The 27,596-nt window shown below is 46.9% G+C and overlaps 2 protein-coding genes across 2 annotated transcripts in view; one reads left to right on the top strand and one right to left on the bottom strand.

Moving 5' to 3' along the window:
• Positions 1 to 11,808, bottom strand: part of SUSD6 (sushi domain containing 6) — a 95,679-nt gene extending 83,871 nt beyond the window's left edge. Inside the window, exon 1 of the mRNA XM_026849646.1 lies at positions 11,663 to 11,808. The gene's annotated coding sequence lies outside the window, so the exon portion shown is untranslated. The remainder of the gene's footprint in view (positions 1 to 11,662) is intronic.
• A 1,100-nt stretch (positions 11,809 to 12,908) lies between these two features.
• Positions 12,909 to 16,946, top strand: CCDC177 (coiled-coil domain containing 177). Its single transcript, XM_026849315.1, has one exon. The coding sequence runs from the start codon at positions 12,909 to 12,911 to the stop codon at positions 13,917 to 13,919; it is 1,011 nt and encodes a 336-aa protein (XP_026705116.1). The 3' UTR covers positions 13,920 to 16,946.
• The last annotated feature ends 10,650 nt before the right edge of the window (positions 16,947 to 27,596 follow it).

Below are 27,596 nucleotides of genomic sequence, written 5' to 3'. Positions count from 1 at the left end.
GCAGAGCGGCCGTGCCGAGCCCCCTCGGGAGCTGCTCTTGCAGCAGAGGCCCGTCCGCCAGCCCGGCCCTGCGGCTGGGGGGTCCGAGGCTGAGCCGTTGCTGGAGGAGCGGAGCGCGCTCACCGGGCTCGGGGGCGCGCAGGTGTAGGGGAAGTTCTGCACCGCTCCCGCCGCCTCCTCTCTCTTCCTCTGCGATTTACCGCCTCTCCCAAGGTAACACTTCAGTATCCAGCAGTGCACACAAGGAATCAAGAAGGATCTCTTTGCATTCCTTTCTCTTCCTCGAATTAACACTTACCTTCTGTCCATCTGCTACATTATTCACATTTCACTATGGACAGCGAGCTCTTCTCCCTCTTATATGTGAGGGGAAGCATATGTAGCTCTACAGGAAAGGTGGAGTAAACTTTTTCCTATTTTCTGCAACAGCACATTGATCATTCAGAATAAAAGACCATAATAGGCTATCGGAATGGCTTACCGTCACTTGATCAGATGTGGGAGATGAATACAGTACGTGACAAAACATCCCCTATAAATACTCCCCTTGTAAGCACTTCAAAACCAAAAAGGAGGAAAAAACTACATGGTCATCCAGAAAACATGCCTGAAGGCAGGAAGGAAGAGAGTGGGAGCTAGAGCTGCACACAAACCTGCCGATTCACACAGCTGCTCTTTTTGTGAAATCTTGGATGCAGGCCAATATTTTCACTCTGTCCCTGCCACCTTTATATTTTGCCTGGGTTTGACCTGTTGGTGCAGCTCTCCTGGACCTGGAAGAAAAGTTCAGAAACACACCTCTGAAAGAAAAGAGCTGTAAGGAGGATGCCACGCTGCTCCCTCTGCTCCTGGTGTTAACGCACACAGAAAGGTGCAACTGGCAAACTCTTACTAAAACGACCTCTCACCGGGGGCTGGTTCACATTCTTGGGTTCAACCAGTTAAAGTTTTTAAATATTCAGAGGTACTTTTTAATTTCTATGATTTTATACGTTGTTACCTTAATTCTCATTCACACATATTTCTCTTTATAACTGCATCAAGCCGTAATAAAAAACACTGTGCTGCTCTTTTGGGGCCTCACATACACTAATGTGACTGTGCTTGGTTTTTTGTTTATTGTGGAATCACAGAAATCAGCATTTACATACTATCTTATATGTCCAAAGCATTGCACATAATTAACTAATGCCTTTTACACTGGATTTGCCATACTGCATCAGACCACTGATCTAATCCAATACCCTGTTTCCAGTATTAGCCAACAGCCAATGCTTCAGAGGAAGTAAATGGCACCAACTGCCCCCCAGACAGGTACTTCCCTCTTCACAGCCCAGTGCCTGTGACCTGCTGGTTCTGTTCTTTTGGGGCTCCAGCTTATGAACAGGGAGGTGAAATATTTTCCCTTTATTACATGTATCAGTAAAGGAAGATCAGTAGGTGCAACCACCAGAGTGCCTCCTCCCCCAGGTGAAAAGCTTACCATCTCAACCCAGGTATTTTGGCACAATTTTCCTGATGTTCAGAGGATTTCAGGTTGCTTTAATAGAAATAATTATTTGAAACATTTCATTTTGGGTAGCAAAAATTTTAAAGCATGAAAGCTGGCAAACTTCACTGAAAGTTCAAAGCACACTTACTTTGTGCAGCCCCATCTGATTAAACAATTTCTCATCCAGTGGTCAGGGATGTTGCTTTTATTCCACAGGAGTATTACTACCACACGAATCTTATGCTCCTAACTGGCAGAGACGCCGATGGACATTTGGTCAGGCTGAAACTCTCTGGTAGGGGGCCAGGGGAAGAGGGCAGCCCATACATGGGGGCAGTGGGGCACCCCACACCGCGTTTTGCCCCGGTCCCTTTCGCAAACCTGTGGCAGTGGGGTGGTGGGGGAGGCGAGGCTGGAGAAGCCCCGTTTTATAGCGATACAAAGCACCTCTCCTAGTGCAGCAAATGCATGCTGTTCTGCAAACCTTGACAGACCCCGACAGGGACAGCTGCTGCCCTCCAGATCCAGACTTAACACTGGATTATTCAGATAAAAGAAACATCATTTGAATGCAGCCATGAAGTTCTTATCCTCTCCTTCAAACTGCTGAAAGCCTTTCACATCCTCATGAAAACAAATGGTACCTTTCACTCTCACACACACACCTGCCCATCCCTTCCATGCCATGATGGACTTCACAGGTTACGTGTCTGTCCGGGCACCACATACCTAACATGACCCCAATTTCAAGTTAATCTCACTTCTGAGAGAGAAACCACAGATAAAATATGATTCCTGATGGTAGTGCTCAGCTGGAAAAAGTCTCACGACAGTCTAAGCACTATCAGAGGAGAAAAAATAGCCTAAGAGACAGCGTTACCTCAGGCTGTGACACAACCCATCCTGGCCCGTGGGCCCCGGTAACGTTACCATCCTGTGTGATGACCTCCTCTCCAGCTCTGTGTGCTCCTGCAGACAAGGAGGGAGTGCTGTACCTGCTCTGTACCGTTTGCTCCCTCCTCCACAGAGCTGGCCAGCCAGCAAGCCGAGAGACTCAGACAGCTTCACTCCAAGAACAAGCTGCTACAGACATCCTTCAGCACCCAGCTCAGTCACCAAAGATGTTTTGGCTTCAGCAAGCTCCCTCCCTTTTCCCCTTAGTGAGCCAGCTCTGAAACTCTTACTATTAAGATGAAGGAGAGCTACTCACCTTTGGCTGCTTCCATCAACCCCCCCATGTCCAGATTCCGGAGGGAAAGCAGGTAGCTGGCATCACACCAGAAGTGCCTTTTGTTCCGCGGAGACGGCAGCATGCCAGGCATGATTCTAGCAAATGGCATCTCTCACTTGGGCATACACAACAGCCACACATGCTCTTCCTTTGCCTTCTTGTCGATAACACCTACGTGACCTATTCATTGGCAACTTCTTTGAAGTGGGATTTGTGCAGCAGTAAATCAGTGTTTAAATGCTCCTGAAACCCCTACAGCCCACTAGCCTCCTGTACAGTTCAACCTGCCTGTTTTGCTTTGTCTTCTGCCAATTCCTTCTGCACACATCTCCTGTTCTGCCAGCCCTCAGTTATACTTCCAGGATCATACGCTGGAACCCACGCACATTTTTCATGTTTAGCAGGGCATTACTCATCTATTAATATTCAGAATAGATGTAAATAGAGAAGCTCATCTCCAAAAACTACTGAAGCAACATGGGGAAAACAACAGTAAACCAGAAATCTTGGCACACCAGCCACCTTCTTACCTTGCTGGGGCACTCCAGAGGCAGAGAGAATGATGCTGAGCCCCTCATCAGTAAATCCCTTTAGCCCTCCCTCTGTGCAGTTCATAGGCTGCTGCTGAAGGACAGGTGAGGCTAAACAAGGCTACAAGCATCATCCCTGCCATGACATTTCCCTTCTTGGAGTACCGCCAATATTCACTGCGCTGAGATGATTTTCCTTTCTGTGACTTGAAATGCAGCACGCAGTTGTGGAGCAGCCACTGGGACTGTCACGCTGTCATGGGAGCCAGAAGACCCAGCTCACAGCCTAGAGCTTATATGGATTTGGGGCTTGAAGCTGTACATTTGTTCTGTACATATAGGCCCATACCAAAGAAGCTCTGAAAAAAAAAAAAATCTCCTGGAAACTACCCAGAGCTTTTCTCTCTGAGGGAAACAAACGAGGCCTTAATTAATTTTCTTTCAAATACAGCAAATTGACTTCTGCTCCAATTGTGCTAGATTCAAGCCACACAGCACAATAGTATTAATTCCACTTCACTTAAGGGGCTAAATGTTCAGAGCAAGGAAATGGGAGTTTCCTGTAGGTCTTGCTCATGTTGAAGTCAACAACCAAACCACCCTGGTTTTCAGAGGAGTGGTTTCTTCTAAACCTGCTTTTCTGAGGTTGACTGTGACATGCCCCTGGGTTAGTACAGCAAAATGCAGGATATATGAAAGGCTCTGACTGAGCAAGTTGCCTGGTCCCTTACGTATTTTTAAAGGTCTGCCACATCCTGCCTCAAATTTCATTTTACAGGCTCAACAATCGAAGTGCTTTTAGTGTACTGTCCTAAGGCTAATTTACTGATTTGGTGATCATCCTAACTAGCCCTGCTGTCTCGAACTTCATTTAATCTTTCTTAACACCAGAGTCCTGCCTGCAGGATTTCCTAACACTGTAATAACATGCAGCATTCTGGACAGGGTCTCCTCGGTACTTCACAGACTGGTGGTGTACTGCCTCATCTCTACCAGAGACACTTTGCCCAATAAACCAGAAGATCACATTGGCCTTCTTAGCATTCACTTCATGTGGGTAGCTGAGAGCCACCCTGCAATCAGCACCTGCCCCACATCCAAGAGAATCACACCCAAATCCTAGCAGGACACTTCACCTGGACACAGTGCCGCAGTGTGATGGTATCTCACCGTGGTGCTCTGCAGTGCCATGGACCTGGAACCAGCTAGTTCAGCACCTCCTCATGAATGTCATCCCCACGCTGTGCTAAAGAGCATGAGAGTTGGAGGAAAAAAAGGTACAACAAAACCCAAATGACTGAGTCCAGTGAGACTGTTAACGTAAGCAGAGAAACCGCAGAATCTGACCTATATACACATATATATGAAAGACCAATTCTACAAAACTGTTATGTGAAAATATGTATCCTGCCCCCTTTAATATCTGTTCAGTAATATAATATCTGTATCATTGCCTGTCTGCTACAATAAAGAGGTACAGGGGACCCACTCTTGCTTATCTGAGGGACTGTGTTTCAAAGAGGCTGAAGAACAAGATCTACTTCACTGTAAAATCCTATGATTAATTTAAATTACCTTCCAAGCATCTTGAGATCCTCCCGCTGCCAAATTTATCTAATACATATATGGCTTCATTATCACATTGGCTATGCACCGCTTAGGGAAGGTGCTATTATTCCTCATGGATGGAAGAGGGAGGCCCAGATCCCAAAGATACCCAGTCATAGCATTTATTTAGGTAAAAAAGTGACAAAGAACTGAACTTGTTCCTAACACCTATTGTCCTCAACCCTCTTCCATTCCAGCAAGAACTCCATGTTCCATGATCTTCTGTGAAAAGCAGCCCATTTTACTCTCAGCTTCTCCCTTTATTGTCAATTTTGAAAAGTTAAGAAAGTCAGGCATCTCTTGACTTATTCTTCAAAATCAAGAGTAGCTATAAAAGTCTTTTTATTACACAGTAGGTTTTTGTTAGAGGACACTTGTTAACTTATTGCATTCCCGCCTGCTCCTTCCACACAATTTTGCATTGTTTGGCTACATACAGTGACCGTGTACACCTCAAGGAAACAGTAAATCTTCATTTTCTTTCACAGAATCCACAGAATCATCAAGGTTGGAAAAGACCTTGAGGATCATCCAGTTCAACCATTAACCTGACATTGACAGTTCCCAACTACACCAGATCCCTCAGCGCTATGTCGACCCAACTCTTAAACACCTCCAGGGATGGGGACTCCACCACCTCCCTGGGCAGCCCATTCCAATGCCCAACAACCCCTTCTGGAAAGAAATGCTTCCTGATATCCAGTCTAAACCTTCCCTGGTGCAACTTGAGGAAGTTCCCTCTTGTCCTATTGCTTGTTACTTGGTTAAAGAGACTCATCCCCAGCTCTCTGCACCCTCCTTTCAGGGAGCTGTAGAGGGCGATGAGGTCTCCCCTCAGCCTCCTCTTCTCCAGACTAAACCCCCCCAGTTCCCTCAGCCGCTCCCCGTACGACCTGTGCTCCAGACCCTGCACCAGCTCCGTTGCCCTTCTCTGGACACGCTCGAGTCATTCCATGTCCTTTTTGTAGTGAGGGGCCCAAAACTGAACACAGGAATCGAGGGGCGGCCTCACCAGTTCCGAGTACAGGGGTCAGATCCCTTCCCTGTCCCTGCTGGCCACACTATTGCTGACACAAGCCAGGATGCCATTGGCCTTCTTGGCCCCCTGGGCACACTGCTGGCTCCTGTTCAGCCGGCTGTCAATCAACACCCCCAGGTCCCTCTCTGACTGGCAGCTCTCCAGCCACTCCTCCCCAAGCCTGTAGCGCTGCTGGGGGTTGTTGTGGCCCAAGGGCAGCCCCCGGCATTTGGCCTTATGGAAACTCACACAGTTGGGCTCAGCCCATGGCTCCAGCCTGTCCAGGTCTCTCTGCAGAGCCTCCCTACCCTCGAGCAGATCAACACTCCCACCCAACTGGGTGTCATCTGCAAACTGACTGAGGGTGCACTCGATCCCCTCATCCAGATCATCAATAAAGATGTTAAACAGGAGTGGCCCCAAAACTGAGCCCTGGGGGACACCACTTGTGACTGGCTGCCAACTGGATTTAACTCCATTAACCACAACTCTTTCCTTTCTATAAAAACTTGGCCCTTTTCAAGTTGCAAAGCTGCATATTAAAACTACTGTCTGCTGACTTTCATATCTTCTGAAGCAACATCTGCTATAAAAACTGATTGCAAATATGATCAGTGTTAGGAAGATTTCCTTCCAGCAGTCTTCCAGCTGGCTTTATTCCCAGATATCAGCCCAACGGGAAAGAAAAATCTGTTTGGCACTGACTCCAGCTGCAGTCTCTTGCCCTTCAGGTAGAACAGTTTCCCTTCCCAGGGAGGATGACATGGGATTCAGATTATGGGATTGAACTGCACTGAAACTGGTACGGTCTCTGGGGTTTAGGACAGATGCTCGCTGATGCCTAAGGAATTAGGAAACCCAGCTCGTGCTGTAGAAGAATAATAGAGTTTATCCCCTCCAAAGTCTAAACATACAGATATAGGTATAATTTTGAGGAATTTAAATGTAATCCTATCATTATGAGTATCCTATCATATATGAGTATCATTATGAGGCTTCAGCTGCAGACATTCGTCTGTAATTAAGCAGAATTATTCATAAGGGGGTTTGGCTGTAGTCAAGGCAGACTCGGTAGCTCAGGTTATTGCTAAACAGTGTTAAAACAGCAGGGACAACTCAGCCCTGGACGACCACGTTGCTGGCATAATGTGGGTGCGTGATGCGACTCTGCTCATGTGTGATCACTCTGCTTCCACAACTGTGGTATTTGTCTTTCAGTTCTCCTGAATTTGGGAGGCAGGCATCATGGCCTTAACGCTTCTTTGCCTTTCTACTCAGGCCATAATGTACATCAATGCAGGCTGAGTACAAAGCCCCCAGTATACCCCTTTTACACTCCATGCACATGGGTGTACAGCTAAGGCAGTGAAGAAGGGTCCAGCTCCCAACTCCTGACCCCTCTCTCATGCTCCCTGCTGCGCTTCACTCCCTGATGAGAGCAGAAGCAAACAGCAAATCTCTTCCTCCTGCCTACAAGCTCCTTGGCACAGCACCATCAGGCAAGAGCAAGTACAATCTAGGAATTCAAAAGTAGCTTATATTTAGACTGGAACATTAAACACTATCCCCTGGAAACTATGTTTTGGTGTGGTTTCTGATAGGGGAAGAAGGAGTGATGTGAGATTTTTGCAGTTCTCCTAAAAATAATGAACTGATAAAATCCATGCCACGATCAAGGTAGAAATCATACAGGAAGAGAAAGAATCTCTTACTATTCAGCTAATAAACAACTCAGATTAGTTAAAACTGAAATAATTTTAAATCTCCAGTCTTAATCTAATAGTTTATTCTGTTTGCATTTTGCTCCCCCTGAAGAACATCACCAGCAATGTCATATTTCCCACTGTTCTCCAATAGCTTCACGTTGTGATTTCCAGGCTGTGCTAGAATAAATAGCGTGGCTTGGAAACTGAAGCGGCATGCAAGACTGATCATTTGCTCAAAACCAACAGTTTTCAAGTAAATGAATGTAATGTAATTGCATTTCAGCTTCAGCCTGAAAAATGTAACCAGCATTAGCATGTAATCTTCCTGCTGAGTTTACACTCAAAGGCACTTGCTTATTAGCGTTGATTCTGGGTCACTGCACTATTTGTATATGGATAAGTAGCTCACAGAAATGTAGTTTGTAGTCCTGCACAGATCACTCCAACAGTGTACTATGACCTCTCCTATAACAAAAGATGTCCTCATACTAATTTCTGAGTGATTTATGTATTTGTTTACCTCATCTTAAGTTTTCTCTATGACCCTGGGGCCAAATCTATCCTCCATGGTTCACCATGTGCAAGGGCTCCATAACTCCCTCACAACCCATGAGCTCTCTGTAAGAAGCCAAGCCTGACCAGGAGAACCAAGTTCATGAGGTTCAGCAGCCGCATCTCAGATTTGCTTTGGGCCAAAATATTACAGCATTCTAATTTCTCCAGAAATAAGCACTGACAACAGAGTATCCCCAAAAGGAAATAAAACCTACTCTCACATCTATACTTGTTTCCATGGAAATATGCACTGTCAAGGTTTTCTCCTTCGCTTTCAAAATTTTCTCTGCCAGCCCACCATATTCTTTTCAGACAGACCTGGTAACTGCATAGGTTTACCCAAATACAAAGACTACTGCAGATGTGCCAAAATTGCACAAAGCTGTTCAGCATGACCCCAAGAAAGCATCCATGCAGCAACACTGCTGCCAGTCCTTGATACAGAGAGCACCAACTGTCTGGAGATACTGTGAGCCAGGGATCAAAGAAACCCTTTCGTTACTGAGGACCAGGTGTTTTTGGCGAGACACCAAACAGTACACACCATAGTGTCACCCAGCAAGGTGAACACTAATAACAACTCACTGTCAGCACAGTTCATACGCTGGCCTTAGACTCCGACTTTAAATTAGACTGAAGGATGTAGTACAAGTCTGTCTCCAGTGACTGCCAAATGTTTTCCTTCTGGCAGTAGCCCTCTGCATTGCCCCTTGCCATATGTTGCCATCTCCAGCTACCTCCTCACACCCCAGTGCTTTTTCTCTGCTTCCCTGCTCTGTGCATCTGCCCCAGCTAGAAGCTCCATTTCTCTAAAGACTCAAGTGAAGTGGCTGAGGCCCAGACACAGGTGATAACATTAAGCAGAGTCTCTGGGCTGTGAACACTGGGGACGTTGCCTTAGCTTTGGGCAATTACTTTGAAGTCTCTCAGGCCACTTTGTGCTCACTGGATCAGCCTGGCAAGGGGATGCAGAAAAGCGCCTGTGACCCAGGGGAGGAGGGAGGCTTTTCCTGCATCTCCCAGGCAGGGAGTTTGTAGCAGCAGCAGAAGGAAAACAAATACCCATCCTGCTGCCCACAGAGGAAGGGAAAGGCAGGCTGTGCCAGGGCTGCAGGCAGAGCAGAAGCAGAGTGTGACAAAAGTCAAAGGCAAAGCACAGGAGTGTGTAAAAGGAGCCAATGAAGGAGGAGGACTTTGGTATTCATCAGGTTGTTACTCTGATGTTGTGGCATGTTGTGTTTCAGTCCTTGGCTACCAGGCAAGCCCAGCATGTAAAGTCTCATGGGACTTTATGATCAGCATTAGCTCAGAGCGGGCTCTGAAATAACTCAGGTGGAGGGGCTGCAAACTGACTTGACTGTAAACAAAGGATTATGGCATCTGTCAAGGGGCTTTTTAGAGGGAAGGGACCAAGGGTATCATGGGGATGGGATCAGCAAGGCCTTAGACTGAGTGCCTCATTAAAGTTTTAAAATAGTACTTAAACCATCCAGCTGACAGAGGAAGACTGTGCTGGAGAGGCTCTGCTGTGTCTGGGAGGGGTGCAGGAGCTGCCTCCAGGCAAAGAAGGGACACGCTCATCCTCCTGCTCCTCGGCAAGGCACTGGGTGCCTGTGCTCCATCTGCAGCTCGAAAGAGGACACTGTGTCTGGGAGATATCAGCAGCCTGTAGCCTAAAAACTGTTGACATAGATAGCGCTTAGGGATACGGTGCAGTTGGGAACTGTCAATGTTAGGTTAATGGTTGGACTGGATGATCTTCAAGGTCTTTTCTAACCTAACTGATTCTGTGATTCTCTGTTACAGGACTCCTTTTTCTCCTCTCCCCAAAGCTGTCACCTTCTCCCTATCCCCAGGGCTCAGGAAGGAGCAGGAATATTCTGGTACAAAACCAGGAGTCTAAACAGGAGTGAGTAGCCTGACAGCTGGAGCAGCTACACAGTAGCTAGGTCAGGGTCCTCCCAACGACAGTGTAAACACAGCAGGAGAGTAGAAATCACAAATTAGATGGAGACAGCATTCAACGTGGAAAACAAAAGCTACTTAGCAAGGAGAAAATAATTCACCGACTAACATTCCCCAGGACAGAGATGGGAAAAGTTCTGAAAAGTCAAACTGTGTTGAGCAAACCTTAGGAGAGCCGGCAAATTAGAGAAAGGGACATGAGGAGGTATTAGAGAGGAGGAAGGCAATGCACAGGCACCAGGACTGTGCACACAGCTACCCTGGGCCAGGCAGCACGAAGGTAAGTGCTGGGCAGAAGCCCACTGCTCAGCTGAGGGCAGCAGCTACTGGGAAAGCCTGACACAATGGGAGGTCAGAAGAAAGGAGATAGCTCATTGTGCAACTACAGGGGATTGATTTGCAATGACAGTATGTTTTCCTTGGCTCTGAGGAGATATGGAAACAGTTTACAAACATTTGTAAGGCATAAACCAGAGCAGGAGGGAGGGCAGATTAATTACTACAGAAGATAAAACAAAGAGCGGAAAAAACGAAGCTGAAAGTAACTAATAACATTTTACCAGTGAGCTCTAACGGGTTGTGAAATAGCTCTCACGAGGAGAGCAGGGAAGAAGCCAGGTACGAGCAGTTTTAAAGCTGGATGGGAAGAAAGCAATTATTACATGCACAATGAAGAGCATACAGAAGAACTTGTTGAAGTGATACAAATATTTCCATCCCCACAATCTGTAGTCCAAATTTTCCACTGCCCTGCATCTCTTGCAATGCAAAGAAGGGAAATGTTTATTAAAGCAGGAGCGTAACCTTATAGTACTGCTCTGCCTGAGTGCATAGATTTCTAGATATTTCTAGCCAACAGAGAATTAGGTTTTATAATTGCGTGTGGGAAAAATGACTCACTAGCAGTGATCCTCTTCAACTCCTCCAGAGATCTCCTCCTGCCCCATCCCAAATCTCCTTTTGTCTTGATGAGGTAGGGCTATGATTCCATGTTTGGATAGTGTGTGTTAATGTCTCCTAAAGTCATATCCAGCTGCTTCTAAAGTCTCCCAATAAATTCCCTTCCAATTGTATTTGAGAGACCACTTATGGGACTCATAAGGATCCACAAGGAAACCTGAAAGATCAAGGCCCAAATACAGCACCACTGGAGGCTGAAACAGCAACCTGCCAAAAGCCCTGACAAGCCCACACCTTATCTGGCATATACACTTACCAGCTTAATATTTATCATGAGGAGGGAACACAGCCATGGCTTGACAGCTATGGTGCTACGGCTAGTATTAACGGTTAGCCCCATCAGCCAGTGAGATGGGCTCTTCAGAGAGCAGGGCGCTGTTCCCTGGCCTGAGGATTTTTCACATAACTAATTACCAAGCTTTATAACCGTCCCCTGCAGACTATGATGATGATGAATGAATGAGATCAGATTAGTCAATATGGTTTATTGGTGGAGTCTGCCCACTCACTGTGGATGCATCGTTACTGTGTGCATTCATCAGTGCAGGCATGAGCACGATTCAGTCTCTGTCTGCACAAGATGAAACCACAACCAACCTGCAGCTCTTCAGCTTTCCCCCAAGGACTCGCTAGGCCTTTCCTGGGTCCTTACGCTGCTCTGTATCCTTGTCCTGGGCCATCCTGGAAGTCCTTTGAAGAGTGCCATATCCTTCTTTATTAAAGCAAAGCAGATTAAGCTGAACCTGTAGAGGTTAAACGAGAAATTGCTGAAAAGCCCTGAAGTTGTAACACAGTGGCTAAAGGTGCATTTGCTACTACTGTCCTCTGCCTGACAAAATCAGTTGCTCCACTGTGTGGCACAGATGCTCTGCAGCTCCACAACCAGCAACGATCCCCTTTTTGCTGAACGGTATTTCTAGAGCAGAGCATTCCTCAACCCCACTGAGGCTGCTGAGCCCAGGATCCCTGTAGAAATGGGGGATCTATCAAGGGAACTGCAACCAGCATATTCAAAGTGGGTACCTGAAAAGGTGTACTGTATTACCTACAACATCCCTCTAGTTCCCCACTTGTCAGCCCTGACACATCCCTGCAGCAGCAATAGCTTGCATTAGCAGTAAAGGGAATAGGGTTTCACAGATGGAAACTGCTTTGAACTGAAATTTGAGAGCTGTGCCTTTCCTTTCCGGCTCTGGCATGAATTCCCTAGGCGGCCCAAGGCAGGCACCTTCATCTCCCTGTGGCTCAGTTTGCCATCTGTAAAACTGGGTTAGCATCCCCTCCTCCTTCTTACACCCCTTTTATCCTTGCTTATATTAACTGTAAATACAGACGGGCTTGTTTGTGTGCAGGCACAGTGCAAAATAAGGGGCACAACCCTGGCAGTGCTGCTCATGTGGGTAAAGTCTGCAGGGAAGGATGTGTGCACAGAGGCAAGTGCATGGAAGGGCACAGGGATGCAGGGATGGGCACGCAGGGATGAAGACAAAAGGGTGAAGGGATGTGCACACAGGTATGGAGGGATGGGCACACAGGAGTGCAGGGATGCACCCACAAGGATAGAGGGATGTGGACACGGGGATGGAGGAATCAGCACACAGGGATGGAGGGATGCAGACACAGGCACACACAGAGATGCACACACAGGGGTGGAGGGATGCAGATACAGGGATGTCGGGTTGCACACACAGGGATGCAAGGATGCAGACAGGGATGCAAGGATGCGCACACAGGGATGCAGACTCAGGGTGAGCACACAGGGATGGGCACGCAGGGACTGAGAGATGTGGATACAGGGATGCGCACACAGGGATGCAGGGACGTGCACACAGGGATTGCAGGGATGCGCACACAGGAATGGAGGGATGCGCACACAGGGCTGCAGGGCTGCAGACACGGGGATGCGCGCACAGGGCTGCCGGGTGCCCATCGCCCGAGCCCGCCCCGGCGCCAGGAGCAGGAGGAAGCCACCCTGCTGAAGCAGAGGCAGCGCCAGGTGTGCGAGGAGAGGTGGCGGGAGCAAGCGGAGAAGCAGGAGCGGCTGCGGAGGGAGAGGCTGGAGAGGGCCGTCCAGGAGGACAAGCAGAAGAAGCTCCATCAAGAGCACAACCTGAAGGTGAAGGAGGAGGGCAAGAAGGAGCACCGGGAGCGAGAGGAGCAGCTCCTGCAAGAGAAGCTGTCCACGGCCGCACAGAAGAGGCTGAAGAAAGAGGTGCAGCTGCAGAAGGAGAAGAAACTGCTCAACCAAGCAGAGAAGCTGAAGCACGAAGCCTTGCTCAAGGAACTGGCCAAGCAAGAGGCAGAAGAGAAGGAAATGTTGAAGGCCTCCCTGGAGATGAGTTTGACAAAGGCTCAGGAGAACTATGAGCAGCTAGTGGAGAAAAGGAACCAGGAGCTGCGGGAGAAGGCCAGGCGGGAAGACATGCAGATCCAGAGAGCCAAACTGGCAGCAGAAAAGAAGGAAAGAGAGCAGAAGGAGCACTTGGAGGCCCTAGCTAGAGAGACAGAGAGAAAGCTCCAGCACGCTGCCCAGGTGGCCGAAGAGGTCGTCCAAGAAAAAGCCCGCAAGGTGGTCTTGAGCCGTCTGGAGAAGGAGAAAGTGCAGAAGATGAACAAGCAAAAGGTGGAACAGTACGAGGACTTACGGCGCAGGGAGATCCTCCTTTCTATAGAGAGGAAGCTGGAGAGGAGCGAGCAAATCTTCAAGGAGAAGAAGACTGTCTTAGAAAATGCCAGATCTGTTGCTCGTGCATCCTTCCATGTCCGGGAAAAGGTACGGGAGGAGACAAACACGCGCACCTTTGACAAAATGGCCTTGGAAGCAGAACTGCATGCCCACCTGAATAAGAAGTGAAAGATCTCGTCATGGATGAGTGGGGAAACATCACCGGTTGTCCATCATAGTGCATCAGAAAGCTCCTCCACATTAACATTTGAAAAACAGCAACAACCAACAACCACCCTAATTTCTTATTTTGAGGGAGCAGGGTACCGCACAAAAACGTGGCAGCTATTTCACATACTGTTTAAAATATGTTTTTGTTCTGGGCATGTTTTAAGGACTGACTTCAGTCATCTTTACAGAGGGGAAGCGAGTTTTTGTGTCCTCCACCCCACAAGCACATGCATTTTCTCAGAGAGGGCTGCAGAAGTCTGCTTGAAGCCTATGAGTTACTGGTCAATTGTCTACACTGGAGCTGACCACAGCTGCACTCTTTTCAGTTGGAAGTGTAGACAACAGAGACTACTGACTACTAGAGCCTACTAAGAACCAAAACCACCCCAGCTGATTCTGGCTTGAGTGACGGGCAGCTTGGTTTAAGTTAGGGGACTGCATTTGCAAGGCTGCTGCACTCCCATGCTGAAGGTGAGGAGGGCTGGAGTACAGAATGCCATACGTCCCTCGCCTGCTGCTGGTACTGAGCTAGAGAAGGCACAGACCAAGACTTCATAACACCATGTAAGTAGACGTTATGATCAGAACTGGGCAGAAGCTCTTAGAAGCGCTCATAATTTCACTTTTGCTTTTTGCAGCTGTTGCCCCTCCCAGGCACCCTCAGCTCTCCTCCTTCTTTCAAAGTTTCTCTTACAAACATCTCTACAATTTCTTCTTTTCTTTTGGAGGAAGGGGGAGAAGGAGAGAAATTTGTGGGCAATCCACAAATGACAGGTACCCATGCAACCCACTTGTTCCTAAAGGTACAAAAATGAATGAGCCTGCAGAATCTGGCCTTTGTGACACATGTGGATCATGTAAATGGAAATCTGCAAACAGATTTCTTAGAGAAATTGCCATCCTCGGGAATTCTCAAAACTCGAGGAGACCCTCAGCAACCTTATCCAACTTGGCCCGCCTTGAGAAGGAGGTTGGACCAGGTGTCCTCCAGAGGTCCTTTCCATAGTTCTGTGAGCTGCATACAATGAGATGTTCACCCAGCTCTTACCATCATCTACTGAGCAGGGCAGCATTTATCTGTCCGCTGGTGCTAACAGTATTGTTATATAGGGCACAAGAAAGAGCAGATGCACACAATATGGTACATTACAGATCCTCTTAGATGAGGATCATGGCTTTTTTATAACTCTAAATACCATTTGGTGGGAACTGAGTCCTTTTGCCATTAATGCACTGGAACTCTGAAAAGCCTACCTATGCCCCATGCACAGCATTCAAGTGAGACAGTGTTCTGCTCCAGGTTTCTACATTTACTCTCTGTTGGGTTGGAGTTACAAGCACACGTCATAGACAGGCACTTTCTGCTGGTTTTTTTCTGGCTTTGGGCAGCGCCAGCTCTCTCTTCCATCATCCATGCCACCGTGCTGGGTTGCTGTGCTGAAGGCATTGGACCTGGAGCATGGGGGAGAAGCAACAAGAACAGCCACGATCTTATTTCCTTGTGGACGTCTCTGACATACAACACAGAGATTAGAAAACCAGAAGAAGGTTGACATACAGCACAGACCTGCAGTCCTGCATGCATAGATTGCTTACCAGAATTTCCCAGGAGGTGACAGCAGGTCAAAAATAACTTAGAAAGCTTTAAGGAAGGGGTTAAATGAACAGCAACAACAGTAGACCAAACACATCCTGGTGCCCTGCAAGGCTGGAGACATCATCTGAACAGTGCTGAAAATGAAGCAAGCAGGGATATTTTTTAATTTTGATGGAACTTCTCTTTTTTGAATCACGGTACAATTGGTGCTGCTGAGGGCAGGCAGCATGAAAGTAGGAATTAGGGCACCTTGAGCGATGTTTGCTCTGTCAGTCATTGGCTCGCTGTGTAACGCCATGCAAGTCCTCAGGGGCTGGGCTTGCTCCTAGTGGTATAAACAGAAGCAGAGTCAGACTCTTGGGATTGCTGAAACTCGCAGGAAATAGCATCACTCGGCTGGGCAAAATGCTTCAAAGACTTTGGACAAATGATGCTAACAAAGCACAAAATACTATTTATTTATTTATTTATTTATTTATTTGAGTGGTTATTAAAGTGAGACATATCCATTGGTGAAAAGCACTAATTAACACCAAAATCTAAAAATACTGGTAGCTGTGGGAAGGACAGCTGTATTATTTTTCCAGCTAGGAGTCTGCCCCCTCATCCTCAAAACAGCAATCAGTTTGAACAGTGAATCCAATCCTGCTGCAACACTGGACAAGGTCCTTGATAAAAAACAGCTTTCTTCACGTGTTGTTTGTACCACAGTGGTCCATGTGTGCCCTTGCAGCTGCAAAGACCTGGAAAAGAGATGCCCAGTGGCCCAAATCCAGCCTGCACAAAACTTCCGTTGCTCCCTGGCAGTACTTGGAGTTGGGATAAAACTTGCAGTCACTCCAGCCCAGCCAGCATTTCATCTTGTTTGTAGCCTTGAGGGCTGCAGAAAAAGCCTGCCAGCACATAATGTGAGGGTTCTTGCTCTCTGCATCATCGCACTGTGGTTGAATTTCACTGCTTGATCTCTTTAGCAGAGAGCAAATGGGGAGAGCTGGAAAACAGCAAAAAGAAATAAAAACGTGGTGGGCAAAAGAGCAGACACAGTCTGCTGTCTCTGGAACAAAAAACTCTAGAACAGCAGTTTTTCCCTAAAGGTCTACTACAATCTACCTGAAGGCTTTGTCCAAACTTTCTCTGACTGGGCATTTCTGGTGTAGACTGAGAACATTTTACAGCCCAGGAGACATGTCTTGGCCACTGAATGTAATTATACCTGGGGTCATCTCCTGCTGCTGACTGAGTTTGACACCTTGGGGCTACAGCTGAACTTATCAAAACACAGCTACGTGGTTGTAATTGGATTGGCAAACTACTGTTCCTATACCATGCAGTGTGCAGCTGAAGTTTTGAATGTGCAATCTAAGAAAAAAATATTTTTTTTCAAAAGACATTAATCTGTGTATGGAGATTTTTTATTTCTGTGGGGGTTCCAGTCCAAAGTCTGTGAAAGTTAGTGGAGTTTCTAAGTTGTTTAAAATTGCGGCATGGAAAATTGAGTCAGCAAGTTGGGTGGAGACATTTCTTGGGTCTGCTTATGCATCTGTTTGAGAAGGAGTTTTACTGCTGGATTTCTGTGGGAACAGAAATTAAACCTTGGGACATATGTAAAAAGTATGGCCCTTCTAGATGAGGCTTATTTGATGTTTTTGATACTGAGCTGCAGGCCAGGGAGAACTAAAAATCAAAGCAATCAATGTGCTACCTCACACCTCAGAAATAGATCTCAGCTCATTTAGAGCAGAGGAGAAGCTGATGAGATTTGGTTAGGTCCTGCAGAAAGATAACTTTGGTTGGTCCTCTCTGGGATTAGAAAACACATTCTAGATTATTGCTGTATTATAATCACAAGGTTATAATAAAGACTTTGCTTCTAGGCCATTTGCATGCATGCCGCAAAATGACCACTAGACCTTGAAATACCTGCACTTCAAAAGCCACAGAAACAAAAGCACAATTACCAGGAAACTTCTGTGACTGTTAACACATCTTAGATCCAGCCACCATCACTTTCCCATGTTTCAATTCCTAAACATTTGGTGTCTAACTCCAGGTTTTATGTTGGATCCCGTAGATTTAACAGGGCAACCAAAAATCTGGATCCAATGCCACTAAACATTCAAATCTAAAGCCAAGCACTGACGTGTGGATGCACCTCTAACACAACTTGAAAATCACTGCACTGCTTGCTACTGCCCATTGACTAGCACTACTGCTAGAATTTGACTGGCTAGAAACTACTCTGAATGTTTACAGGGTTTCTGAAGTTGAAATACTGAAACATTAGGGAGAAGGACTTCAATATCGTTTAAATGTTCTAAAAAGTATTACAGGACCAAATCCTGGCATTCATTTTCAGGTAAAACTCCCATCATGATATACTCATGTTTTGCATAGTGAGACAACATGAAAAAGCAGACCATATCAGAAAGGGTTTGTCACGCTGTTGGCTATGGCAGAGTAAGACAAGTAATTTCAGAGGCCCCAGAACCATGCAGTCTGGTTTCCTTGGGTGGTTGCCCTGTGATTCTCACTTCAGTCAAACCAAGGCTGCAGGATGAGTTCATCTTGTATTAGACATCAGAGAACTCACACATGGGAAAGAAACATTGCCTAAAGAGCAGTTTCTTTTGCCTGATCTCTGAATGAATCTTCTGCATGTTTTGAGTGTTTGCAGACTATCCTGTTTATGTGGATTGTCTAGTTTTTAACAGCATCTGGCCTAAAGCTGGAGCCCTTCAGTGCCAGTGAGGGTGCCAGCAATCTCTTCTGCATGCTGCCTCTTCACACAGAATTCATCACTAAAACATGATCTCTCTGTCAAGGTTGAATTTGGCAGACACATTCAAAAGCTATTAAAAGGAGCAGCTGCACCACCACTAGTTAATATTTTACAAGGTATTTTTTAAACCAGTTTATAATAAATTCTTTCACCACATGGATAAGAGAGATGGGAGGATTAGATTTCTCACCTTGGTTACATACTGTGTTTCTCTTCTAATGCCTGTAGAGCTCCAGGCTCATTCTGCGCTGAAATTTCTCCTGATGCCAGGGGAATTCTGTTCACTAAACAAATGCTGAATATGCAGTCCGCACAGGTCTGAGAGCGGACTTTTGTGCATGTGTTTACTAAGCCAAACCTGGACATGGAGATGTGAGAAACACAGCATTTGCATACAAAGCCCATCAACCACTAGAGTTCCAGAAGTTCCAGCCCCAGAGCCACCTCTGCTGTCATCAGGAAAGCAACTTCTTCAGGGAGGTGACATTTTCTGCTCCCTTACTGACCTCAGAGAGAGGCAGGCTGATCGCATACTACCTGAGGATGGCTTTTCATCACCACCAGTTGTTACACCAGAACAAAGAGATTTGCTTTCAGCTGTGGGTGTTCTTCCTCTGGTGACAGAGACAAAAATGTAATAGTTAGAATGCCATTTTGAAAGGTTGTGACTTGGGGTGGTTTTGGCTTTGGTTTTGGTTTTTTTTCTGTTGTTTTTCTTCTTAAAGCAGATGCAGGGAGGTATAAGGACGAGGCACAAAACTGGTCTGATGCAGGACACTGTAGGTGATGACTGTGGCTCTCTTTGCAGACCTGTGACTATGCTGTTGTTTAGTAGAGAAGCTGCCACCTGAAGGAGAGCAGAGGTGCTCTGGGAAGGATCTGCCTGTTCTCAGATCACACAGGCTCCCTTCAAAGCATGCAAGTTTAAATTCAATTTAATGCTTTGCTGAGTCAAGATCTCAGGGAATAAAGTTTGTTGGAAGTTGACTTAGCAGTCATAGTTGTAGAAGAAAGCTGTCTGTCATAGGCAAAAAGGAAAACACCGGCTTAGCCCAGTGTCTCTGGAAATGAGCCTCATGACATTTATTTTGCAGTGCAGTACAGGCATGTTCTAATGTGAGTCAATGAAGCACCTAACAACTTGTGGGAGTGCAGCCCCCTTGACACACAAGTAGCATCCACTGTAAAGAGCCAGTACTGAGGCATGGTAAGAAAATCATAATGCTTCTGCATCTAGGCAGGAGGCAGCTCTGCCTTTCTTTTTGCTGAGATGTTACTAGATGATGTTTTGAAGAGAAAACACCAGGAAAAGAAAAAAATGCAAAACTCTTCCATACAAGATACCTGGAAACACATTCTCCATTTATGCAGAGCAACCAGCACCCTGGGGAATGCCAGTGTTCAGAGCCTTCATAGTGGGAAATGCCCCACATCCCGCATGCCTCTTAACACTAGGGCATAAAAATTCAGCTCTAGGTCTGACTTCTTTGTCCTTAGCCCATTCTTTGAGCACAGCTCTTCGCTGTGAAACATGACCTTGTTATTGTAAGATTGTAGTCTGAAAGGACCCAAACCATTCTTGGGCAACTTTACACTCATCTCCTACATCCCTGCCATTCAGCAAGAAATCCCCATTACAAAACCACTCTGGCAGTAAGAAAGACCCTGTGTTACAAAACCAAAGTGCCAGTGCTATTTTGTTCTTCTGTGCTTTACACAGCTCCCCACATCTAATGTCAGGACCTGGCTGTGAGGTAAACTAGTCATTGCCCCCAGCGTAAGTACAGTACGGAAAACTAAAGCAGAAAGAACTAATGTGACTTGCCTCAGGCCATGCTGGCCTCTGTGATCTAGCTGGAGCTCTCAACTCATGTCCTCTCTGTTCCCCAAGCAGCCTGCTAATTAACCGCTCCTAATTGCAAGGGGAGGGTATCCCTGTGCCCCTGCTGTGACAGCTCCTCTGGGTCTGCTCAGCAGCTGGTGCTTCATGGAGGAGGAAGGTTTGAGGCTGCCAGCACCCAAACCTTGAAGCACTTTCAGGTGGGGGGTGTGTGTGTGTGTGTGTGTGTGAAGGTGAGTGACACAGATAAGGCTGTGCTGCCAGCCTGGGACAGAGGCAGGGTGGTAGGAAGGTGCATTAGCAGAAATGGGCAGGAGCTGCAGAGGGAAACATTAAATGAAAGAGCACGCATGGACTGAGAAACCTTAGACCATCCTGTCTAGCTAGTATCGCTTATATCTCTATGTACAACAGCATACAGTAACACTTTCTTCCTGCACATTAGAGGACCCAGTTCATTCCATTAGTTACCTCCCTACAGCCAGCAGAGCAGCAGAGTTACTGCAGGAATGAATACAGTCTACATATATTAAACTTTTTACTATTTATGTAAATCACAGTGGCTTGGGATAGGTTACGTTTCCAAGGGCTTACTGAAAATTTCCTCCTCCCTGCACTGCATCTGGGCAATGGGGTGGGAGGGTCACAGATCCGTTGTTATTTTTAGTCTGGATGACGAATTTGTCAATACCCCATGCTGCACACCGTGTTCCTGGGTGTTTGCAAAGCAACGTCTGCTTAAACTGACAGGAGGAGTGGCTGGCACAGGGGCACCTTGTCAGACAGCAAGCTAAACAGTGGGGAGTAAGATATTTGGCTCTGTGTCTGTCAGATGCTACTGGGAATGTTTTGTTTTGTAAGAGAGTGATGGGAAAATTTATTCTCTTTTTTAATCACCTCCAAAGTAAGCTGTGCTATTTTTGACAATTTTTTAATGATTTATAAGAAGTGGGAAAATAAATGAGAAAGAGAGCACTCACGGATGTGTAGGTAAAACAGTTTTCCTTTCTCTCCTGGAAAAAGCCCCGACCATTATGCCAGCAGCTGAGAGTTTTAACTGCCAAGTTGCATGCGTTTTGTCAGACCCTAGGAGGGGGGGGGCGCTCTGTTCGCAAGCTTTGCTACCTGTACACCTGTCTCATGTGCATGCTGAACAAAACAGGCTTCACGTTTACCTCCCAGTAACAGCTGTTTCTTCAGACATCAAGGAAAAGGTGAGATCCATGAAAAGAAAGGCAGTATTTTCACTGTAGAGGGACCACTACACAGCCTTCCTGGGTGGATTCAGCCCACATCTGACATGCAGCCCAATGGAGAATTGACACTTTGCTCTCATCAGGGGATTTCTGCAGCCCTCACCTGGATGCTGTCTAGGAGCCTCGGCACCATTTTCAGCTCCCACCAGATTCAAGCTGGCCTTGTTTCTTGGCCAGTTTAGGCCTGTGGCTCCTGCTCCCCTTGACTCCACAGGGTACAGCCCAGTCTCCACTTGTCTGTAGAGGCTTCGAGCCAACTAATTTGCCCTGCTTTTCCTTAAATTGAGGTGTGCCTGTGCACGAGCAACTACAGGAACTGTCTGAATCTGGGCTTTGGGTGATGTAGTTTGAAAACCTATAGAAGAACTAGGACGTTGCCACATAGCAAAGGGGTGTTACTGTTTGGTTTTTAAATAGCAGCACCACTGCTAATTTGCTTCCTTGGCATTGTTTTCCCAGACAGTGTACCACAAATTGGGCGAGCACTAGCAGCCCAGAAGATGTGACTAGGTGTTTGCCCTCCATGCTGAGACCCGTGCTTGGCATGGGAAGTGGTGCCCCTTCTTGCATGAGGGTGAAGCTTTCCTTTCCGCACTCAGCATTGCTTGTGCTTGGGGGACAGGCTGGCACCCTGTTCAAGATACATCCACCATGTCACCACCATGATGACTGCCAGTGAGGTGTGGATACAACCAGACCAGTGTTAAACACACCAGCTCAGTCCCACTAACAGTTTAACTGTAGCTGTGCAGAGCCTAGGATGGGCTAACGGGTCCAGTATTTTCCAGTTTCTCCTTATGGGCTTTTCAACCCATCCTGAGTTCTACTGGTAAATTCATAATTAGCTTATACAGGCCTGCATGACCTGTCACAACAGGAATTTTAGACATACCTTAACAGCTCTGAGTCATGACACTGCTTTTTCTGCTAGCAGTTTCACCTACTGCTGTGCAGGAGAAAGTAAGGCCAGGGAGGATTGTATCAGTAAACCAGAGCTGACCTGCCAGCTCTCAGAAAATGCTAGGCAGGTAGGCAAGCCAAGGGTTCCTTCAGGGCTTTATGCAACACTAAAGCACCTGACATCTTAGGTTTGTTGTAGATACCGCTTTGCATGGTAGCTGTCAAATCAACTCACATCTCTGGTGCTGTGAGTCCTAATATTTTCCAGGCAGAAGGCACTCTGTCTTTCTGTGATTCCTACAACATTTCAAAGAATCTTCACACACCTCCTTGCACAGTCAGGTATTTTAATGATGTTTTTTATGATTCCATAAAAAAAAATATAGAAGCCAGGATTCCTGAAGGCAGTGATGTTCACACCCAGAGCTACTGGTCTCTCTTAGTGTCCCTGATCAGACTACACTGTGCTACTCTGTAGATTTCATGCAGCTCCTGAAGTCTCTGGAAACCTGCAGATCCCTCCCTGCAAAGACACTGTACTATAATGCAGATGCCACATGATGCAGTCACAGCCTGCAGGTCCCCAGATGCACAGAAAATTTACTGTAAGCTACCAGGGGAATTTCTGCCGAGTCTCCTGAAATCCACAGAGGTCCTTTCTGTCCATCCTGATGCCAGCACTGTATAAACTCCCCTGCTGTACAGTATCCACTGACCTAGCAATACTGTCTGAATCCTCTCCATGACAACACACTGCAATGTCCTCACGTACAGGGAGGCATCCTGCAAGCGGGCAAGGCTGGCCAGAGTGTCAATGTATCAGATGTATAATTTTAGGATAAGTCTTTTCTATGGAGAAGTTGGAGACACAAATGCAAAGGGACAAAATGTCTTCCCAGAGGAAAGGAAAGCATTGCTGAACATGAGAGAGAAGAAAGAAATGGCAAAATGGGAGATTTAAATAACCTTCAAATCATAGGAGACACAGTTTATAGCTCTCATGCAACAGATGAGCATGGCCAAACAGCTCCTTTCACACACGTCTTGGATACCCTCAGGGAATGAAGAATGATGGAAGGTATTCCTAGGACCACAGGTAAGAAAAGAGCAATGTTTTCCCACAAGGGTCGGAGTTGCCTGGAAAGCTGAGTGGAGAAACATGGAAAAGCTGTTCTAGCCATCTCCAGCAATGATGGCTCTCACACCACTACAGCAAAGAAACACGTCTTGGAGAAGCCAGCTCCATGGAGCTCAATATAAGTGCATGAAAGACTTAAATGAACAGACAACATAATGAAAATAGGACTGGGACCCTACATGAGAGTCATGATGAATTTTGAACTTTTTAAGGTCTTCTTCCTGTTGAAGGCTCCTCCCTTACAGTAGCAGAGAAATGCCTTCTGGAACACCCCAGCCTGGTGATTTACTCCACCCCAGGCCTGCATGGGTGCTGCTCTGGGGGAATGACAGGCAGCACCCCATGATGTTAGGAGGGAGATGGAGCTAACTCACCACCCTTTGGGCTCTGGAGCAGCACCCAAAGGTGCCCCAAGGGGCTTCTTTGAAGGAGAGGGTAATGAGGAGCATTTCTTTTATGTTTGAATGGGAGCTGGCACTTGAAGCATTTTACTGTGTGTCAGTGCTAGGATCAGAGGATGAGCTGCAAAAGAGGTGCCTATCTCAAGAGCACAGGATGAGGAAGTGCATCACTGCTAATGACTGTCTTAATTCTGCTTTTGATTTTTTTTTTTTCCTTAAAGACCAAATTTAATGTCAAACTGCCAGGGATTGGTAGAGACCTATGATATGCCCATAGGCCATTTCTCGCTAGGGAACCAGAGAGCTGGCTGGCAGTATCACAGAAAGGCTAGATCGATGCACAGCTTTATTTGTGAGCAACTGTTTTGATTCAGTCACCAGACTGCGGGGCTGGGGCTGGATTCATGCCTGGTAAGGTCAGTTGCCCAAGGACAAGCCCATGGTGACAACTAGCACATTCCTGTGTCCGAACAGAGGTGACACCACAGCCAAAGGAAACCTGAGGCTGGGACTGTTTCCAAGGAGGGCAGGGACCTTCTGAAAGGGAAAAGCCAGATGAAAGGGGAATCATAACCCTCAGCTATGCAGTGACAGCATGGGAAGAGAGGGTTGCTGAAAAAGAAATGGGTTCTGCCTCAAGAAAAATAGTGTTTCACTGTTGGCAGGCTGGATCTGGGCTGATATCCTTCTCCTACTCTGGCAGGGGCAAGAAGCAGACTCTTGGCAGAAAGGAGGGGACAGCAGGCTGGCTGGGAGGATGACACCTCCTAGGTCAGACCTTGTCGGTCAAAGCTCTCACTCCAATTTCACTTGCAGAGATGACCCTAAATATCACCAGAGGGACTGGGCTTCAACCCTTGATGACTTGTACAGCCTCAAAACCTGATCGTGCATCCACACTCTGATGCATTTGCTGCACTTGTTGGACGTTAAGGTAGACTTGTGGGGCTTTCCAGCATGCCAGCTGGATGCTTCACAGCCATATCCCAGCCACAACTTTAAAGCAGCAGGAAAGGTTGTATCTCATCCTTCCCTAGCTCAAGTCAGCAGGATTAGTTGGTTATTCAGGAGTCCCTTCCCCCATCAACAGAATGGAGGAAAATAATCATAAACCTTTTTATATATGCCAGCTAGCAGACAGGATCAATACGCAAAGGGACTCCCTGATTTCTAACATGCCTAAGCCCTCAGACGACTGCGGGTTTTTGCACCATATGGCTCTATCACTTGATAAAATAGTGCCCTAAATATGCTGGTTTATTTCCAGTCTGCCACCAAATTAACTCAGGAGGATGGGCATATACACCCACAGTTTATGCACTGTTGCCACCGTTTCTGGAGGTCTCCAGACCTATCATCAGCTGCTGTATTTTTGCAGCCCCTCCTGCCCACCCCCCCTCCACAGGACCAGCTACCAAAGGGATTAAACATGGCGTGTTATCTACTGCAGTGGCTTAATCACTAAGCAAAGCACTCGGCCCCTGACCACAAGGTCAAGGAATTATTTTCCACACAGCCAGAGCTTGGCATGAAAATGAGGAGCTGAACTGTCACTGCAAGCCCACAGGCCATAGCTTTATTGCTGTTTGTGTGAGAGTAACACTACTAAGATGCTATGAAAGTGCAGTGTGACTTTTCCCACTTGCCCTAAGATGCCTCTTGGTGGCAGGGGAAGATGAACACAGGAAAAATGTTATTCAGCTTTGTGCACACATGTCCCCCTCCCATAAATACCCCCTATGCCAAACCTATCCCTCTGAGAGCAGAAGGTTTTGATGGTTGGATATATTTGGCACCATGTACTAAAGAGAGAACCTTATGCAGGAAAAGCTTTTAATAGACTATGAAGAAATAACCAAGCACTAAGTCTGGGCCAGGAAAGAACTGACCTCAGGGGAAACACATACATCTAGAAATACGGTTTTAGAGGGCATAGGTCCTATGCAATGGTTTCAGCAGAAGGTGGGAAGTCCTGTTCCCATGCAAGGTAGCCTGCTGGAGTAGAGCTGCGGGGCCTACCAGTCCCACAGCTCACCACATACAAGGGCAGCCCCTCTGGGCTGTGAGAGCACAACTGAAGGCATCACTGAAAAAACTCTTCATTCAGGATTTAAATATAAGGAGTCCAGGTTTGTTGCCACTGTAAAAGGGTGAGAACTCCTGACACAGAGAGCTACAAAACCAGGTTCTGACTAGAGACTGACACCAGCTGTCAGCTCATGCGGCTTTGCTGTGAATGCCTTGGGACCTTCTGTGCACATCCAGGCAGGATGAGCCACGGTCCCCTGGTTGCTGCCCAAGATCAGCCCCCTCTCATGGATGGGAAAGGCGTAAACTGAGATTATAGAGAAAGGCTGAGAAGATGAGGCTCTTTACGCAAAGCTGGGTGATACAAATAGCTCCCAGCTCCCCAGGTGACTCCTTCGAGGTCATGTATATGACAGTAATTGCAGAGGAGGAACCCTCATCTCTCCACTTTAGCCAAGAGGCCAGGTCCCTAAGACTCTGGTTGAAATTAAAAATGCACTAAATCTTCTTTGTCGTGCCTTTCAAAAGCAACATTTTCCTCACCTCCCTCAGTACATCTCGCCTTTTGCAGTCCAGTTGCTCCTTAAAGACCATGGGTATTATGATTTGTCTGTGACATACCCACATCCTGCCAAATCCATGTGCCTTACCTGTGAACAGCAAGGGCCACCCTGCAGCCAGAGGCACTGCTCTCCTCCGTCTTCCCACAAAGAGATGCTTCCTGCAGCACTGGTGTGGGATGCAAGAGAAGCAGCTCCCACCTCAAGGTACAAGATTAGCCCAGAGCCTGCTTGGCAAATTCCACCGTTCTTCAGCTATAAATCAAAATAAAAATGTTTTTATTACTTTCAGCTCTGAGACATGAAGGGCCAGATCATCTTTGAGATCTCTGTTAAGCTTGGTGAACAGAGGTCATGACTGTGGGGAGGTGGGAGAGACTGAGCAACTGCCAACACTTCATTTTCTTAGGAAAGCAAGATAGATGGGCAGGTTGATAAGCTGAATCTGAGCTTAATGCATTGTGTCCAAAGAGCACATGTCCTCCCCAGCGAGGCTCACTGAGGTTACATGTGTGCTGTTCATCCTCCTGGGGCAGGGCACGGATGTCAGTGCCCTTTCCACACACTGAGCTCCAACAACACAGCAGAGACACAGAGCTATTTAAACAAACTACAAGCAGGACTGGCAGGTAGAATAAGTAACCTGCCTGCCCCGCAAGGGGCCTGGATGAGTTAGCTGCAAATAATGGTCCTTTTTCTCATCTCTCATCTCAGGAGAAGACAACAGAACGCCACAGAGCTTCATGTGGAAAATGGAGCACTAATAAAGCTTTGGGTTTCCCACTCGGCTGCTGCTCCTCATCTCATCTCCCTTTCCCACCTGCATTTCTTGTACTTTTGGGGAAATCTGACATTACATATATTTCTATGTTTTTCTTAATTAGGAAAAATATCCCTCAATCACTAAGTGTCTCTCAAGAGCAGAGATGGGGGATCTTGCGTTTTGAGAGTTGACTGGCTTGCAGCCTGCCAGGGACCCTGTCTCCTCAGCATCCCTACTATGGCTGCTGTCCTGCAGCCCCAGGATCTGCAGCTACCACAACCCAAGTCTCAAAGCCACTTTGGCCATAGCAGAAAGCTGGACAACCCCTTCCTGAAACCACATCTCAATTCTAGAGCACAGATGTGCAAGGGAC

Source organism: Athene cunicularia, assembly GCF_003259725.1.
Source record: "Athene cunicularia isolate RWA chromosome 5 unlocalized genomic scaffold, athCun1 chr5_part1, whole genome shotgun sequence".
NCBI classification, from domain to species: Eukaryota; Metazoa; Chordata; class Aves; order Strigiformes; family Strigidae; genus Athene; species Athene cunicularia.
The sequence above is the reverse complement of the archived record's forward strand: the minus strand, read 5'-3'. Positions and strand labels throughout refer to the sequence as shown.